Source organism: Lingula anatina, chromosome 7, assembly GCF_051362555.1.
Source record: "Lingula anatina isolate TDL-2025a chromosome 7, LinAna3.0, whole genome shotgun sequence".
Classification (NCBI taxonomy): domain Eukaryota; kingdom Metazoa; phylum Brachiopoda; class Lingulata; order Lingulida; family Lingulidae; genus Lingula; species Lingula anatina.
This window is the reverse complement of record NC_141773.1, coordinates 11,645,074-11,659,252: the sequence shown is the minus strand read 5'-3', so window position 1 is coordinate 11,659,252 and position 14,179 is coordinate 11,645,074. Positions and strand designations below refer to the sequence as shown.

Here is a 14,179-nt window from a genome sequence, read left to right as displayed (position 1 = left end):
ATGCAATTTTGTGCAACATGTGTTCGCATGATTTACCCCGTAGCTAATGTTTATCATCTGGTGCGGTAGCAGACGTCCACGTCGCACCTACATATATTACCGCTTGCTATGTCTTTAAAATAAGAGGAAGTCCTGTATTTTCATCCTGCTCTAGGATTGGTCAAATGTAAAACACATCAAAAACACTCGTCGCGAAGACTGACCACGGTAAGTCATCTCTCTCTCTCTCTCTCTCTCTCTCAATTTGGAATTTTCGAGTTTCGAGTAAGCAAAATCGAAATCGAATGTAGTCGAGTATTATATGTATATTCTCATGAAAAGTGATTAAGTAATGTATTATTCAGAATCATTGTTTATGAAAGTAAATAGATTGCCATCAGTTTGAAAAGGTGATCGATTTCTTCGTACGTTAAGGTAATTAATTTAGCCGAAAACTGAGTACGTAACTTGAAACTACATGACATTACATATGCTAATAGTAATACAGTGCATCAACATATCTATCTATCTATCTATCTCTCTCTCTCTATATATATATGTTTATTTTCAGAAATATTAACATAATTGCTCAGTTTGTGTGTGCTCACAGAACCAGGATATGGGGCCATTTATGGACGTCCTGCATCTATCAGGAGTGGCTTTCATAGAAACCATTCAGAGGCAGTTCAAGGTTGGGTTAAACCATTTAGCACATTTGATAACTACATGTATATCAACAGCCATCTCCAGAGTGTTAATCAATGGTCTCTGAAATATTTTTCTGTCGTACCAACCCGTACCAAGCCATAACCATACAGATGGAAGTAGAAGCATACTGGAGATATATTACAGATCAATACTTAGAGCCCCCCCCAACACACACACACACACACACACACAAAAAAAAAATTGATCCAGTGGTTAATATTGCTTACCCTTTGCCACATCATATATCAGTATAGGCTTCACTCATTTCTAATATGACATATTTTCTTCCTATTTTTAAGGGTCAGAGTGAATTGATGTTGTTTCTCTCTCATCTTGGAGACCCGAGGGCTGCTTTTTTGTTTTACTTTCCACTGCTCTACTGTCTCCACAACAGTGTGGGAAAGCGTGTGATCTGGGTTGCTGCAATATCAGAATGGTTGAATGCTGTGCTTAAATGGTATGTTTTAAAAATATCTAGTTTTCTGTTTCATACTGTCCATTTATTATTTATAGAAGATGTAGAATGTTGCCCTACTTTTGTAAACATTCATAAGGGTTGGGGAAGGATCTTAGGTTTTAATATGGCATCATGCAGGTTGATTCTTCCAATGTTCTTTACACAAAATCACTGTTACATGTGTACTACTCCATTACTGTTAAACTGAATGAGAGGGTAAAAAATGGGCTGTGATATGTATGCATTTAATAACACTTCTTTGTAACTCATTATCCCTCTTCATGAATCGTTGAGTTTATACACAATATGTACATACTGTATGTGTGCACATACACATGCATGCGCACACATGTATTTTAAATATATTTATTCATTTACTCAGGATTTTATATGGACACAGGCCTTACTGGTGGGTCAAGATAACAGACCTGTATGGTATATCACCCCCACACCTAGACCAGTTCAGATTAACCTGTGAAACAGGACCAGGTAATATTAACATGATGTAATATTTTACCAGGATTTGGTAAAAAAAAAAGGCAATTATTTTTTGTTGGGGCGAAAACTTAACATAAGCTTTGCCCCAGCATTTTATATTGTTGTTTCTTATTAATAAACTTTTGTCAATGTGTCTTTTACTTTTAATGTAGCAAAAAAGTTTTATTAGAGATACTATTCTTTTCTCTTTTGGATTATTGTGTTAACCCTTTAAAATAACTAATTCTGCTATCAGTTGTTATGGTTAAATAAGACAAATGCCTTAAATTGAATTTCAAACATATTTTGTAATTGGCTTTGTCTAATTTTGTTGTACAAAATTGTTGATATTCATCCCCCCCACCCTAACCATGTACATCCATAGAACCTTGAACAACTACTGTTAGCAAATATTTGGATATAAAACGTAGGAATTTAAACAGCTTATTTGTTTTACAAAACCAATTACTAGTTATTTTTATAGAAATTATTTTGCAGTACATCGTCAGCAACTTAAAGGATAGATAATAATGTGATTGTATTTTGTGTTTCAGGCAGTCCATCAGGCCATGCCATGGTCACTGCCAGTGTATGGTATATTATCATCTCTTCACTGATACATTATAAACTGGGACAGGGAGCACATTCAAGGTAGGTATAATAGCCTTGAGGATGGGTTTGAATGGCAGATGGGTATTGTGTTATTGATGTGATTTTTTTTCTTTTTGCATGACATACTGAATCAGTGAGATATTCAGAAATTTGATTAGAATAGATTGTTATCTTAAAATGAAGTGTTAAAGAGGATGACGTATGTTTTTCAATATTACTTCAGACTGTGGAAGATGATAGGTTGGAGTTTTTTTGCTGCGTTTCTTTTCACTGTGAATGTGTCTAGATGTTTCATCGCCACACATTTCCCCCATCAAGTAATTTTTGGAACCGCTGTAGGTAAGATTATATTTTCATATCTATTTCATGTACTGCATGCTGTTTAGATTTTAAACAATTATATATTATTACAGCTAAACAGTGTTCAGTTTGTATGTAGTGGACTGATTTAGAGCTAATTCAGTCAGGTACCACTGATGTTCAGATGTAACAAACTGACATTTCAAAATGATCAATGTAGACCATGTTAGTTCTCCCTTATAGAGTATCAGGTTAATTACAAAATTATAAAAGAGAGGGCATTTATTCTAGGTATTATGGTAGCAGTCATCTTCAGCAGAATCTCAACACACGACATGAGCCTGGTACACCACGTTCTGGTTGGGGTATTCCTGCTTGTTTCCGCCAGTGGTCAGTTCTGGATATTTAACTTCCTGGGACTTGACCCCGCCTGGACTTTACCGCTGGCTCAGAAATGGTGTGCACAGTCAGCTTGGGTTCATTTGGACACCACGCCATTTGCCGCTTTGGTCAGGGATGTAGGTGCTCTGTTTGGTAGGTCAAACAAATCTGGGGTCAGGTTTCAAAAAAGAATCTTTGGACTGAGTAATTATCATCTCTTACGTGTGCGTGTCCCACACTTTAGAACAGATTTGAACAATTTTTCATTTCACTTTCTTTTATGTATTACATTATATATATATTTTAAAATGTGTATAAATTTTTGTACCTTGTACTACCATTAATTTTACCACAAGATTTCAATCTGCCATTTGGCCATTAGTATATCCTGTATTTTATTTCAGTCTGTAATTCTTTTCTTTTTAGGTTTAGGTATGGCCATCAAGATGGAGAAAGAATTCAAGGAGTTCAATATAGTACGCACTGCCATCTCCCTGCCACTTAGTCTTGCTCTGTGTCAGGGGTCGGACTACGTCAAAGGTCCCCAGGGCTCCATATTAGTATTTTATGCTTTCACTTTTATCAAGTTTCTACTCTTGCCATTCCTTGTTGTAGCAGTGATACCAAAGATAGGAGATTTCTGGGCCAAACAAATGGCAAGATGCTCAAGTCAGAAAAAAAATGGTTGACATTGTTGAAGAAGTGGTCTGGAGGATGGACTTCTTTGCAAAGCAGAATATAACTCCAGTCTGAAACACCATGTGGATTTTTGCTGCAAATTTCTGGTGGTACCCAAATAAATTTCAATTTAGCTGCCTGCATGCAACACTTGGGTAATTCAGGCCAAAGAATGATACCGTGCTCATTTTGTGATAGCTATTCACGGCAAGGGACTGGATCCTGAACATCAGTTTTGACTTTGTTTTTAATTTTGAAGTATCATAGCATCATGTAACCAAAATTTCAATGAAAAAATAATACATGTAAACAACATTTTTTGTTTTACTTTTACAATTTTTATTAAATTTTTTATATTTTTTTCGCACATTACATATGCCATAAATTTTTTATGCTTGTTCAGTTTTTAATATCTCGTTTTGAATTGTTTACTTTCTTAGCCGTCTCAAGTTCTGGATTCCCTCAACACTGCACTCATAATTTATAATACAAATACAGGGCCAGATTCACAAATAAAGCTATCTACTCAGACTTCTACAGATAATATAATATTACTGGAATAATGGACCCTGAACATGTACAATAAGTCAATTTTTGGGGAGTGGATAAATAGCCCATAATGCCTATCTCTATCCTAGACTAGTAGATATATTATACTGATTACTGTCAAACTGACATCTCTGTCAGTGCTGAAAAACATTTTTATTTATCAGCTAACCAAAACTTAGAAAATAAATATTTTGGATTTTGTTGGAAAGATTTCAGGAAAGTTTGGTGGCCATACCACATGTGAACAATAAAAGTTAACTTAAACTAAAACATCTAACATTAAACAATATTTAAGTATTATATTGATATTGCATCTTCTTGTGCCAATTTCTGACCAATTTATAGATAAAAGCAAAGGAAAATATACATAAGAATGTATGGTTCAGTGACTATTTAAAACCTTTGCGAATTACATTTGAATTCCCAGATTTATCAAGGCTCAGAAAAGTATCTTTATTATCTAGGTTTATCTTAATTACCGAATAGTATTAAGCAGAATATAAATAACCAACTTCATATCCACACAATACACCAAGGTTACATGATAACATTTTCCTTTCATAAACTTCGCTGAGGAACGGTGGACAAATTTTCAATAGCAAGACTTTGCAATGATAACCACATTGTTGAGCAGACAAAAACATTTCTAGTTGCAATACCTGTAGTGGGCAATCTGTCAGCAAGCAACAAAATCTGTACCACTTATAACAGTGATATTATACAAAAAATACCCTCAAAGCTGCCTCACACCATACACATATCTATTTACCAAATTTAACATGAAGAAACACTCTAAGCTAAAGTTGCTCCCTGCAAAAAGGTAAACTCAACAAATTGATTTTTTTTTCTGTAGTACATAAGTATGTTTGTGCTGAATTAATTTCAAATGGTTCCATAAATAAAACAACGATCAATATGTAAACTACTTTTAACTGAGAGAATTGATGAGTGACAATTTAGCAGAGCATTACAACCGCAAAAGAGGAATAGAAACTTTTTTGGAACATTTAAGGAGTACCTTCTTGGTATTCTACCAATAGAAACCCTACTATCACATTCAATACAAAATCTGGTGCAACATTCATCACTTAATTGTTGCCAGACAAAACAAATTTACAAACAGACATCAACTTACGCATTTTCCTATTTAAAAAAAGAAAAAAAAAAAAAAAAGTAGACCCCATTTTTGACCACTTTAACATTTGATTAATTGGGATTACATATACAAACAGTGAAGTAAGTTGTACAATAAGTATTTCTACGAGCATCAAATCAAATGAACCTCGCTACCCATTTTGTTGGCACAATTTCTTCCCCACTACTTAGGACAGTGGTCAAAGCTTGCAGGAGAAGCTACTCGCAAATGATCTTTTCTCAAAATCATTAAAATAAATGATAATAAATAAATCACAAAACAAATGCAAAGTGCCCTGCACCAAACACCCCCTTTTTCCTTCTGATTAAGATGGCACAATAATGCACCCCAATCTGCAACATCAGAATAACACAGAACTCCGTGCACCACAGAGAGACCAGTACTTTTTAGGTTTTTTTTTTTTTTCTGTTAGCTTCCTTGTGCCTGGTCTAAGGTGGAAAGCATGCATATCCCACTAGTAGAATTTCCAGGGCAACATTAAAAGATTCAGTTTGCATACACAGGGCATTCCTATATACTTTGGGTTTCCAATAAAGGAACCTGAAGAAGGCAATTTGTATACTCTTATATAATGTAACAGTGCCTGAGAAATGCACCCCTCCCCCCCATCTTTGTAGGGATCCAAAGAGTCCATACCCATTATCTAATGAAGACTCTAGCATTAAATGAACTTTAGCCTTGTACTAGTATAAATAACGAGTAACTGCTTATTATCAAGAAATCTGGATTTATGTTTTGTATGCTCACTTTTTTTTTCCAACCCCAACTAGCAACATAAGGCTTCAAAATTTACAGACCCATCTCCGTAATTGCATTGATAACATCCTTTCACTGGAGTGGGCTATATGAAAACTCTCCAGTTAATATAAAGCAGAAATTCCATACATCAACCTCGTTCCAGATATCTCCCACAATAGGTAGAGAGTGTTCCCCCGGTGGGCGATCAGGGCGGAGGTGGTGGAGGCGGAGGTGGTGGCTGGTCTGGCATTGGTGGCAATTGGTGACTTTGCTGTCCATACGGAAAGTTTTGCTGCTGCTGGCTAGCATTATAAGTCCCTGAGGAGGGGGGAAACTGCTGTTGATGCTGCTGTTGCTGCAACTGGCGATGTAACGTGGCTTTTTTCATCTCAATGACTTGCTGCAGATTCATCTGAATCTTGGTCAGTGCATCTTGAGTTGGTGTTGAAGGTTGGGAGACTTGAGGCGATCCCGTGTTACTGCCATTGTGTTCACTGTCGGAAAACAAAGCAGCTTGGACCTCACTCTGTAGTGAATCTGCAGGTACTGGTGGAGGCGGAACAGTAATCTGAGATGACGAAGACGACATCTGATCACGTCGCTGTACTTTCAGTGGTGGTGGGGCGTGTGGGGATGTTGTCTTTAAAGATGAGGTAGATATTTTTAATTTCAGCGGACCACCAGCAGGACTTAGTTCCCGTTTGCGCGACTCAGAAGCAGGATGTTTTGCAGAAGTGTGAGATCTTGTGCTACCACTATGTTTTCCTGAAGGTGGCGCAGAGGAGCTACCTGACCCACCTATACTACTGCTACCTGGGTGGCCAACACTGTGGCGATCTTTAGCAGCAGCTTTCTTAATTTCGTTAAAGTGCTGTTGATTATGTACGCTTAGTTCAAGGCTGCGTTGCTGCTCTGAGCTATAACTGTTCGCAGAAGGCCTCGTTACTGATTCGTGTCTTTGCTGTTCATGCCTCGACTGCCCATGTGACCTTTGACCCGAGCCCTCCCGACGACCATCTGACCTTTGCCCTCCAGAAAACCCATGCTTTTCAGGTCTAGAAGAGTGGGTGGAGTGCTTAGTGAATGTGGAGTCGCCTGCTCCTCCCCTCTCACGTTCATATGCCACACGAGTCCTGTCATCACCAGCTCTTTGATCAGTGGCCGACCGAGACTCGCCAAGTTTCCTGCGATGTAAATCGGCCAAATATTTCTCCCTGTGAGAAGGGTCAGTCCTGTGGGAAGGCTCTTTACCAGACCTCATCTCTGAGTGAGAATGAGATCGGCGCTGGTCACCCGAGTGCTGTTTGGGATGAGGAGAGTCCTCGGGAATCTCACCTGGTTCTAATTCCTCCTCCACTTTAACATCAGCGCTGCTACTCATTTTCTGCACCAAGCGTTCCTGGGCACTTTTCTCCTTCCTTTCTCGGTACTCTTTGAGCGACGTGGTGTGTTTTTCGGGTGGCTTGTGAGTCGAGCTGGAGGTCATGGCAGAAATCCCTTGACCTGGATGACCACTTCCGGCACTGTCAGTTTTCAGTGTCTTAGTCTCTGTTTGTTCAAACTTTTGAAAAATGTTCCCATGCTCAGCTTTCTTCTGCGGCTGGTGGGCACCATTTCCAGCCGCGCCAGCAGAAGATGAAGTCACTGTAGCAGATGGCACCACTTTAGTTGATGAGCCTGAAGATGAGGGTGCTCCTTTAGAGGCTGCACTACTACTTGATGTAGATGGCGCTAGTTTTGCTTTCTTTGGGTCTGGCCCCTCTTGGTCCCTGCGTTGCTCTTCTGAAAGTCCTCCACTTTGTAATGAGGTCTGAAAAAGAAAAACAGCAATGAAGAAGAGTATGATACCATTTCAAAGAATAAAATTACTAAGAATATTTTTTTACTCTACTGGCTACAAAAAGAAGAAAAATTCAAGGAATAAATAATATGCACCCGAGTCAGAGTTGTTGGCTCTTGACCGATTTCCACATTTAGAACCTTCATTTTAAATACTGTTTGCCTTAAAGCTGGGAGTTTGTAAAGACAAACACAATATGGTCATCTGTGCAACCTTTTGAAAATCTTACAGTTTTAAGTCACTCAACAATCAAACAATATCCAAATTTTTAACAATTTCAGGATTAACTTAATGTCTATCAACTTTTATGGCAATTGTTGGAAATCCCTATGCTGATCTTAAAAGGCTTAAATCTTAAAAGTGAGTGCAACTTGCAATCTGAAATTCTTTTGTGACATGGAAGACAAGTGACAGATGAAAGCAAGCTGGACTGTTAGAGTTGTAAATAAAGCCCACCTTCCATGTTAATATCTTCTTCTTCAACTTGCTAGGACATTTATCTAGGATTGAAAGGAAGTCGTGGGTCAACTCTGGAATATGTAAAAATATGATCAAAGTATAAAAAAAATAAATAAAATAATAACAATTATCAAGACAAAAATGATGTTTGTACAACATTTTACTTAAAATATGCACAATCTTGTGCAATCTTTTTAAAATATATAATAACTTTACTGCTGGCATTTTATTATCTTTTTCAAGTTGCTATTAATTTAGTGAAATGAGCTTTTTAGGAAGGGAGAAGAGAAAAATGTATATAGATTTAAGAAAAAAATGTAAAACCATACTATTATACCCACACCAAAATTCAAATAGGCCCCTTTGATATAGGAAATGAGGAAGGCTATAACAGAGTACATTCCTGACAGATGTATTGATATGCCCAAGGATTTCAATGTGAGGGTGAAGTGCAATTAACTTACCGTCCAGTTGTTTCATGGTGACAGATTTGTCAACATACCAGAACCAATCTCTGCCTTCACTGGACTTTGGAATCTAGAAAAATATTTTTACATACACTTAATCCTTTTTTTTTGTTTACACATTAATCACCACAATTTTATAACATCCTCACCATTTCTAAGATGTGCATTTAAAGCTAACATTTAAATTATTGCAAAAATACTAACTTATAATTCAGTTTGTGGTTTTTTCTTATTTTTTCTTGGCTAGGGTTAAGAAAAATTTCCAGCAAAATAAAATTATCTATATGTCAATAAAACAGCATAAAATTATCTATATGTCAATAAAACAACCAATCGACAAAAGAAAAAGAAGTGGAAACAAACTAGTCTAGAATAAACACAAACTGGCTACTAGCTGAAACATTCCATTAGAAATGAAAAGGAGATGGGACAATAAAGTACAGACAGGTTAAATGATGAAAAAAAAAAAAAAAAAAAAAAAAAAAAAAAAAAAAAAAACATACTTGCCAACTGGACCACTTGCAAGCCAGATGTATACAAACGCAAGCCACCACAGTGGGCTTATGACGTAGGCACATATCAGTCAGGTGGAGACTGGAGAGAAAAAAAGAGGAAAAAAAACTCAATTTATGCAATAAATTGCCATGAACATGAGTCAATTGCAAAGGTGTGTGTGTGTGTGTGTGTGTGTGCCTGCCTTCCTGAAATAAATTCCTGAAATTGAAGATCATGATTTCACTGTTCAGAGAAAACAGAAGTGTACAGAAGGGGAGTCTGAAAAAGTGAAAATGATTTTATAGATGGTACTTTTGAAGCATTTTTCTTTTAATTTTCTTCAGAATCAGGCTGTCCCTTCTGTAAACTTTTGCTTCATCTTTTCAGTTTTAGACCTTGACACATAGCACTGAGCATTTTCTTTTAATAACTGCTTTGCTAAGGACGGAATAATTCAAGTAAACATTGGTAAAGCTTCATACACCTAAGTCTCAAGATATTTCGAGAAGAAATGATCTCGGTTTTTCTTCTTTTCTGACTAAAAGTAAAACTTGAACTATTCTTTCCATTTTTGCAGAGCAGTGGTTGGGTGCATCTTGGGAAAATGTGAATTTTACTCTTTAAAAAAATAATACCAAATCAAAACTGGGGCAGTTTTCTGGTTTCAGATAACTTTTACCTATATGAATTTCATTTGACAGTACTCAGGCTTCAACTGTTAAATTCTCTTGCCCCAATTTGGATCCGTAATTTTCCTAAATTATTATCAAGACTTAATCAAAATATTAATCCAGTAGAGATCTTACGATACACCCAACATACACATAGATATCAAATAGAAAATGATCTTTTAAGAAAGCAAATGACCATGTGCTTTTTGGTCTAAATTTTGATAAAACATCTCTATGCCTGAACACTCTCAGCACCACTGTTGCACTTTAATGATGCCCATGTCAGCCTTTGTAGAGCACCACTGTGGCACCATTTACTTAAAAAACTTTAAGTAGAAATTATACACAAGGCACTTGTTCATAGCCACAAGGACAGCAAACAACTACTTGCACCACCCATCCTCAACAATGGAACAGACTTGCCCTCTCTGGTGATGAGTGGAGCTTGGACTATTCCACTGCCAGGCACAGGGGTGTAAGGTTGGTTTTTTTAAGTGACAACAAACACCTGTTGGTTGCCAGGAAATAGGATGTCTGGGCGAGATCCTTGCTGGCTGTAATGGTGGACATCGTCAATCAATCATGGCGGAAGGTGATTGGACGCACCCCAGAAGTCAGCACATGGGCAGGCACGAGCACAGTTGGGAAAGAAAAAAAGCTGATTGCATTATTGGTTTGCTTTTTTTTTTTTTACATAAAACAAACTGTAAAGTTTCTTGTGAAACAAGCTGCTGCATTTTCTACATAGGAAAACAGGACAGAAACTAGTTAATTTGTGTTTCAAATTTTTAAATTTATAAATTTATGTTGTTCAAACTCATGTAACAATATTGCTCCATGATTGTCAAATGCTGCAACCTGGTACTTTAAAATTACTGGCTGAAAAATTCTACCCTTTGAACTAGACAATAATAGCATCAAAATATTTTTAAAAATTGCACTCCATCATGCTCCCCTTGAAGAAATGCTGCAGCATTTTACTGTTAAATAATGTGTGCTAGTTTTACATAGCATCTTTGCTGCCGTTTTATTGACATGTTACATATCATGGAGCTTTCATGCAACAGCATTTGCAGGAACTCCTTTTTACAATCTACTTGCAACCTTTAAAAAATAAAACATGTGGGGTTAGAAATGGTCAGGTTTTAAAATTAACATTGGTTTTTACTAAAAAGTTACAAATTTGTTGAAGTATATTGGTACACGGTATGTTTTAAAACTAAGAAACACAAGTGAAAACAATACAAAAAATAACAATGATAATCATAATAATTGCATTATGAATTCTACCTTCTGAACACTTTAAAAAAGTTTTAGTTCTACGTTCATGAAGACTGCATAAATTCAAGCAAGTGTTGGGAAATTCTGAACGTGCCCTCTGCACGACTTTGGCCAAACACAAAAAATAATCTTACCAAATGATAGTTGGATTATTATCATTGTTGTGGACAGACAACATATTTGTGATAGGAAACCGACTTACACAGTCAGTGGTCTTTCATTACCTTTAAGCACAAGTTGATTTATTATACCTAGGGTAGCGCTAACACTCGCCAATTTAGCCAAATACTAAAACTGAATTAAATTGGCTAAACAAAATAGAGTTGATTTTGTTTTATTCGGATTTTAAACATATAGAGGAAAAAGTGATTTAAAAAAAAAAACAGTGACTTGGTTTAAAAGCAAAATAAAAAAAAAATTGCTAGTGCTACCCAAGTATACTCCAGTAATAATAAAACAAAATTAAGCATTTCCTTCTTAAATTATAATTCAATACTCCCTGCAGTATCACCAGGAACAATTTTCCACATGAACTCTCCAAAATTTCCTTCAAATTTTGTTATGCACCTAACAAAGCAACTTACCTCAGACTAGATGTATGGCTTGGTCACTTGATGTAATTCAACATTTAATTTTATCTATGTCTGTCTGTCTAATGATTTGGGTGCTCTTATTTATTTATTTAATTTTTCTGCATATTGAATTCTTACCTCTTGTTGCTCTTCACGAATATTTCGCCCCAAAGCATGACAAAACCTGTTCCAACCCTCTTTATCAAATACAATATCAATAATAACCACAAGCAAATACTGCTGCTACAATTGCTTTCCTTTCAAGGCTCAAACGTTTTCACTCCCCCTGATCCCCTCTTAAACACCCTTCAAACGTGACGTTCGGCATCTGCGATTTTTTTTCTAGGAACTCAAAACAAGGAAGTGATAACAAATTGTTCCCGTTTGTACACATTATCAAATAAAGACACAGTGAAGTCTGCCTGCTGTGTAAGATGTGGTAAAAAGCATGCAGTTTACCTCCAAAGACCAAACTCTTACCTCTGACCAACTGACAGGTTTTAACTACATGAGTGTGAGGGTGGTCAATGGACACGTCAAAACCTGAAATTAAAAAAATCGGACTCAAATATATGAACATCCCAGAACCATGGTTATAAGGAATTATCATATTTTCAAGAGTTAGGAAAGGACATATTGCTTATAACTTGCAGGTGCTTCCTACTAATAAACTAACTAGTAAACTACAATATAAATGTTTTCCCATGAGTTAATAAAGTAATATCAGCTCTTCACTGTTCAAAATATTCTTTATGCTCAACATAAAACTAGCATATTTTACTTATTTTCAAAAACATCTAAAAAAAAACCAATGAAATCTAACCCAAGACAACACTTACCTAAACTTTGCAACAGAATATTTTCATTTATCACAAGTTCTTGTGCTTGTTCTAGGTATGCCTCACTCTTCACGTCTAAAGGCTCTCTGTGGAGGCACATGTGAGCCACTTTAATAACATGCTCCAGTTTACGTGGCTGTTCTTCTACTTTGGCTGCCAGGAATATACAGGCTGCTGACATGCTCTGAAAGTACCAGTAGAAACACAGAATGATAAAATGAAAGGGAAAATTTTCAGGATTTATTTCAGAAACTTAAACCTGCATGACATATACTTGCAGTGAATACAAACTAATAACCCATCTAGTCTAGGTTATATAACTGCACTGGTGAGTCCTTTTCAAGTAGGAGTTTTTTATTTATTAAATCTATGTGTAGTAATAAAATCATGTTTCATGATTAATAACTTGCATGTTGTAATTTACACCAATTGATTTTTATTACATTTTGCCATTATTACAATTTGCCATTTTTATCCCTCCAAAAATAAGCTTACAAATGTAACACTCTGAAGTCTCTCATTTGAAGTTTTATAAGAGAGGAATATTCTGCCTACAAAGACTAAAATTGCACCCCTTTAAATATATATATATGCTTTAATATATCTAATGAATTTTGAGCCCAACTTGTTTGCAAATTTAAACAGACCTTATGCTGTGAGCGACTCCAATGTAAATGACTTAAATATAACTTTTCTAAATTACTTACATTGCGGTGGAATTTTGAGAAGGACTGGAACATGTAGAAACGGTGCATATAGACAATGGCGGTGTTGATACATAGTTGAGTTCTGTGGAATTTTGGTTAAGGAAATCAGCCACTTAAAATATATATAAAAACATTTAAATCCAATCCAGTTAATGAATGTTTTAAAAATCTATTCTCCTTTTATAGCATCAAAATTATATATGACAGTAACAAAATGAGACAATGAATCATAACTTAAAATGACGAAGTCTCAGTCACCAAAACATGTCTTACATCATCTTTGTTGAAAGTAACAGCAGATTTTAGTGTGAATACTTTCAATAATTGTGATTATCTGCTTTCATTTACCAAGTCACATCTATTAGTTTCACCATCACTTTTTAGAATAAATCTTTTAGTGTCCACCAATTCAAGAAAAAAAACAAAGCACATTTCAACACCAATGACCTGACATGACTTATTTCATTTTTATTATTATTATTCATGTCAGATTAAACGATCAAAACTAAATATGTAACGTTGTGGAATGATATTACTAGATTTAAGGAATAAAAAGCTATTTGTTTGTTCACACATAAAAGTAAAACATTATAACTAAGAGGAGATGACAATAGCTATTCGCTCTGTTGTGTGCATTTCCATGTCATAACTGCACTTCCGGTGGAGAGGGTTCGCGTCAAACCGGCTCTTCAAAGTAAGTCAATTTTTAAGAAAACGGGCGAAAGCTCTACCAAAATTTTACAACTAAAGTTAATTTAAGGATCTCTAGGTCTTAGAGGACGCATTTAAGTGCATATTTACGATCGATTATAG

General features: G+C 35.9%; 3 protein-coding genes across 5 annotated transcripts in view; 2 read left to right on the top strand and 1 right to left on the bottom strand.

The window, feature by feature from the left end:
- The first annotated feature begins 31 nt into the window (after nucleotides 1–31).
- Nucleotides 32–5,271, top strand: LOC106165096 (glucose-6-phosphatase 2). 2 transcript variants are annotated; one of them, XM_013543189.2, is made up of 8 exons: nucleotides 32–207; nucleotides 551–670; nucleotides 987–1,144; nucleotides 1,527–1,633; nucleotides 2,176–2,272; nucleotides 2,457–2,572; nucleotides 2,825–3,067; nucleotides 3,341–5,271. In XM_013543189.2, exons 2-8 carry the CDS (start codon nucleotides 599–601, stop codon nucleotides 3,601–3,603), a joined length of 1,056 nt encoding a protein of 351 aa, XP_013398643.2. In that variant the 5' UTR covers nucleotides 32–207; nucleotides 551–598; the 3' UTR covers nucleotides 3,604–5,271. The 2 variants fall into 2 exon arrangements, with proteins under 2 accessions (XP_013398643.2, XP_086874729.1); XM_087018603.1 differs by lacking the exon at nucleotides 551–670 and having other exon boundaries at nucleotides 42–207.
- LOC106165118 (uncharacterized) overlaps nucleotides 4,551–14,179 on the bottom strand; it is a 9,923-nt gene continuing 294 nt past the window's right edge. Inside the window, exons 2-9 of one of the 2 annotated variants that reach the window (XM_087018596.1) lie at nucleotides 13,367–13,448; nucleotides 12,660–12,843; nucleotides 12,301–12,363; nucleotides 10,476–10,521; nucleotides 9,305–9,395; nucleotides 8,799–8,871; nucleotides 8,332–8,405; nucleotides 4,551–7,845 (exon numbers count right to left, since the gene is read on the bottom strand). In XM_087018596.1, coding sequence (XP_086874722.1) covers nucleotides 6,241–7,845; nucleotides 8,332–8,405; nucleotides 8,799–8,871; nucleotides 9,305–9,395; nucleotides 10,476–10,521; nucleotides 12,301–12,363; nucleotides 12,660–12,843; nucleotides 13,367–13,448 — 2,218 coding nt within the window. In that variant the 3' untranslated portion in view covers nucleotides 4,551–6,240. Of the gene's footprint in view, nucleotides 7,846–8,331; nucleotides 8,406–8,798; nucleotides 8,872–9,304; nucleotides 9,396–10,475; nucleotides 10,522–12,300; nucleotides 12,364–12,659; nucleotides 12,844–13,366; nucleotides 13,479–14,179 lie in introns of both variants that reach the window. The other variant, XM_087018597.1, reaches the window with a different exon arrangement.
- The window catches only part of LOC106165095 (KAT8 regulatory NSL complex subunit 2), a 7,648-nt gene continuing 7,462 nt past the window's right edge, over nucleotides 13,994–14,179 (top strand). Inside the window, exon 1 of the mRNA XM_087018602.1 lies at nucleotides 13,994–14,060. The gene's annotated coding sequence lies outside the window, so the exon portion shown is untranslated. The remainder of the gene's footprint in view (nucleotides 14,061–14,179) is intronic.

Excerpts from the sequence above, each read along its gene's own strand:
- LOC106165096 (XM_013543189.2), top strand. The coding sequence starts at position 599 with ATGGGGCCATTTATGGACGTCCTGCATCTATCAGGAGTGGCTTTCATA. Across the intron at positions 671-986 it reads CCATTCAGAGGCAGTTCAAG|GGTCAGAGTGAATTGATGTT; the intron begins GTTGGGTTAAAC and ends CCTATTTTTAAG. Across the intron at positions 3,068-3,340 it reads GGATGTAGGTGCTCTGTTTG|GTTTAGGTATGGCCATCAAG; the intron begins GTAGGTCAAACA and ends TTTTCTTTTTAG.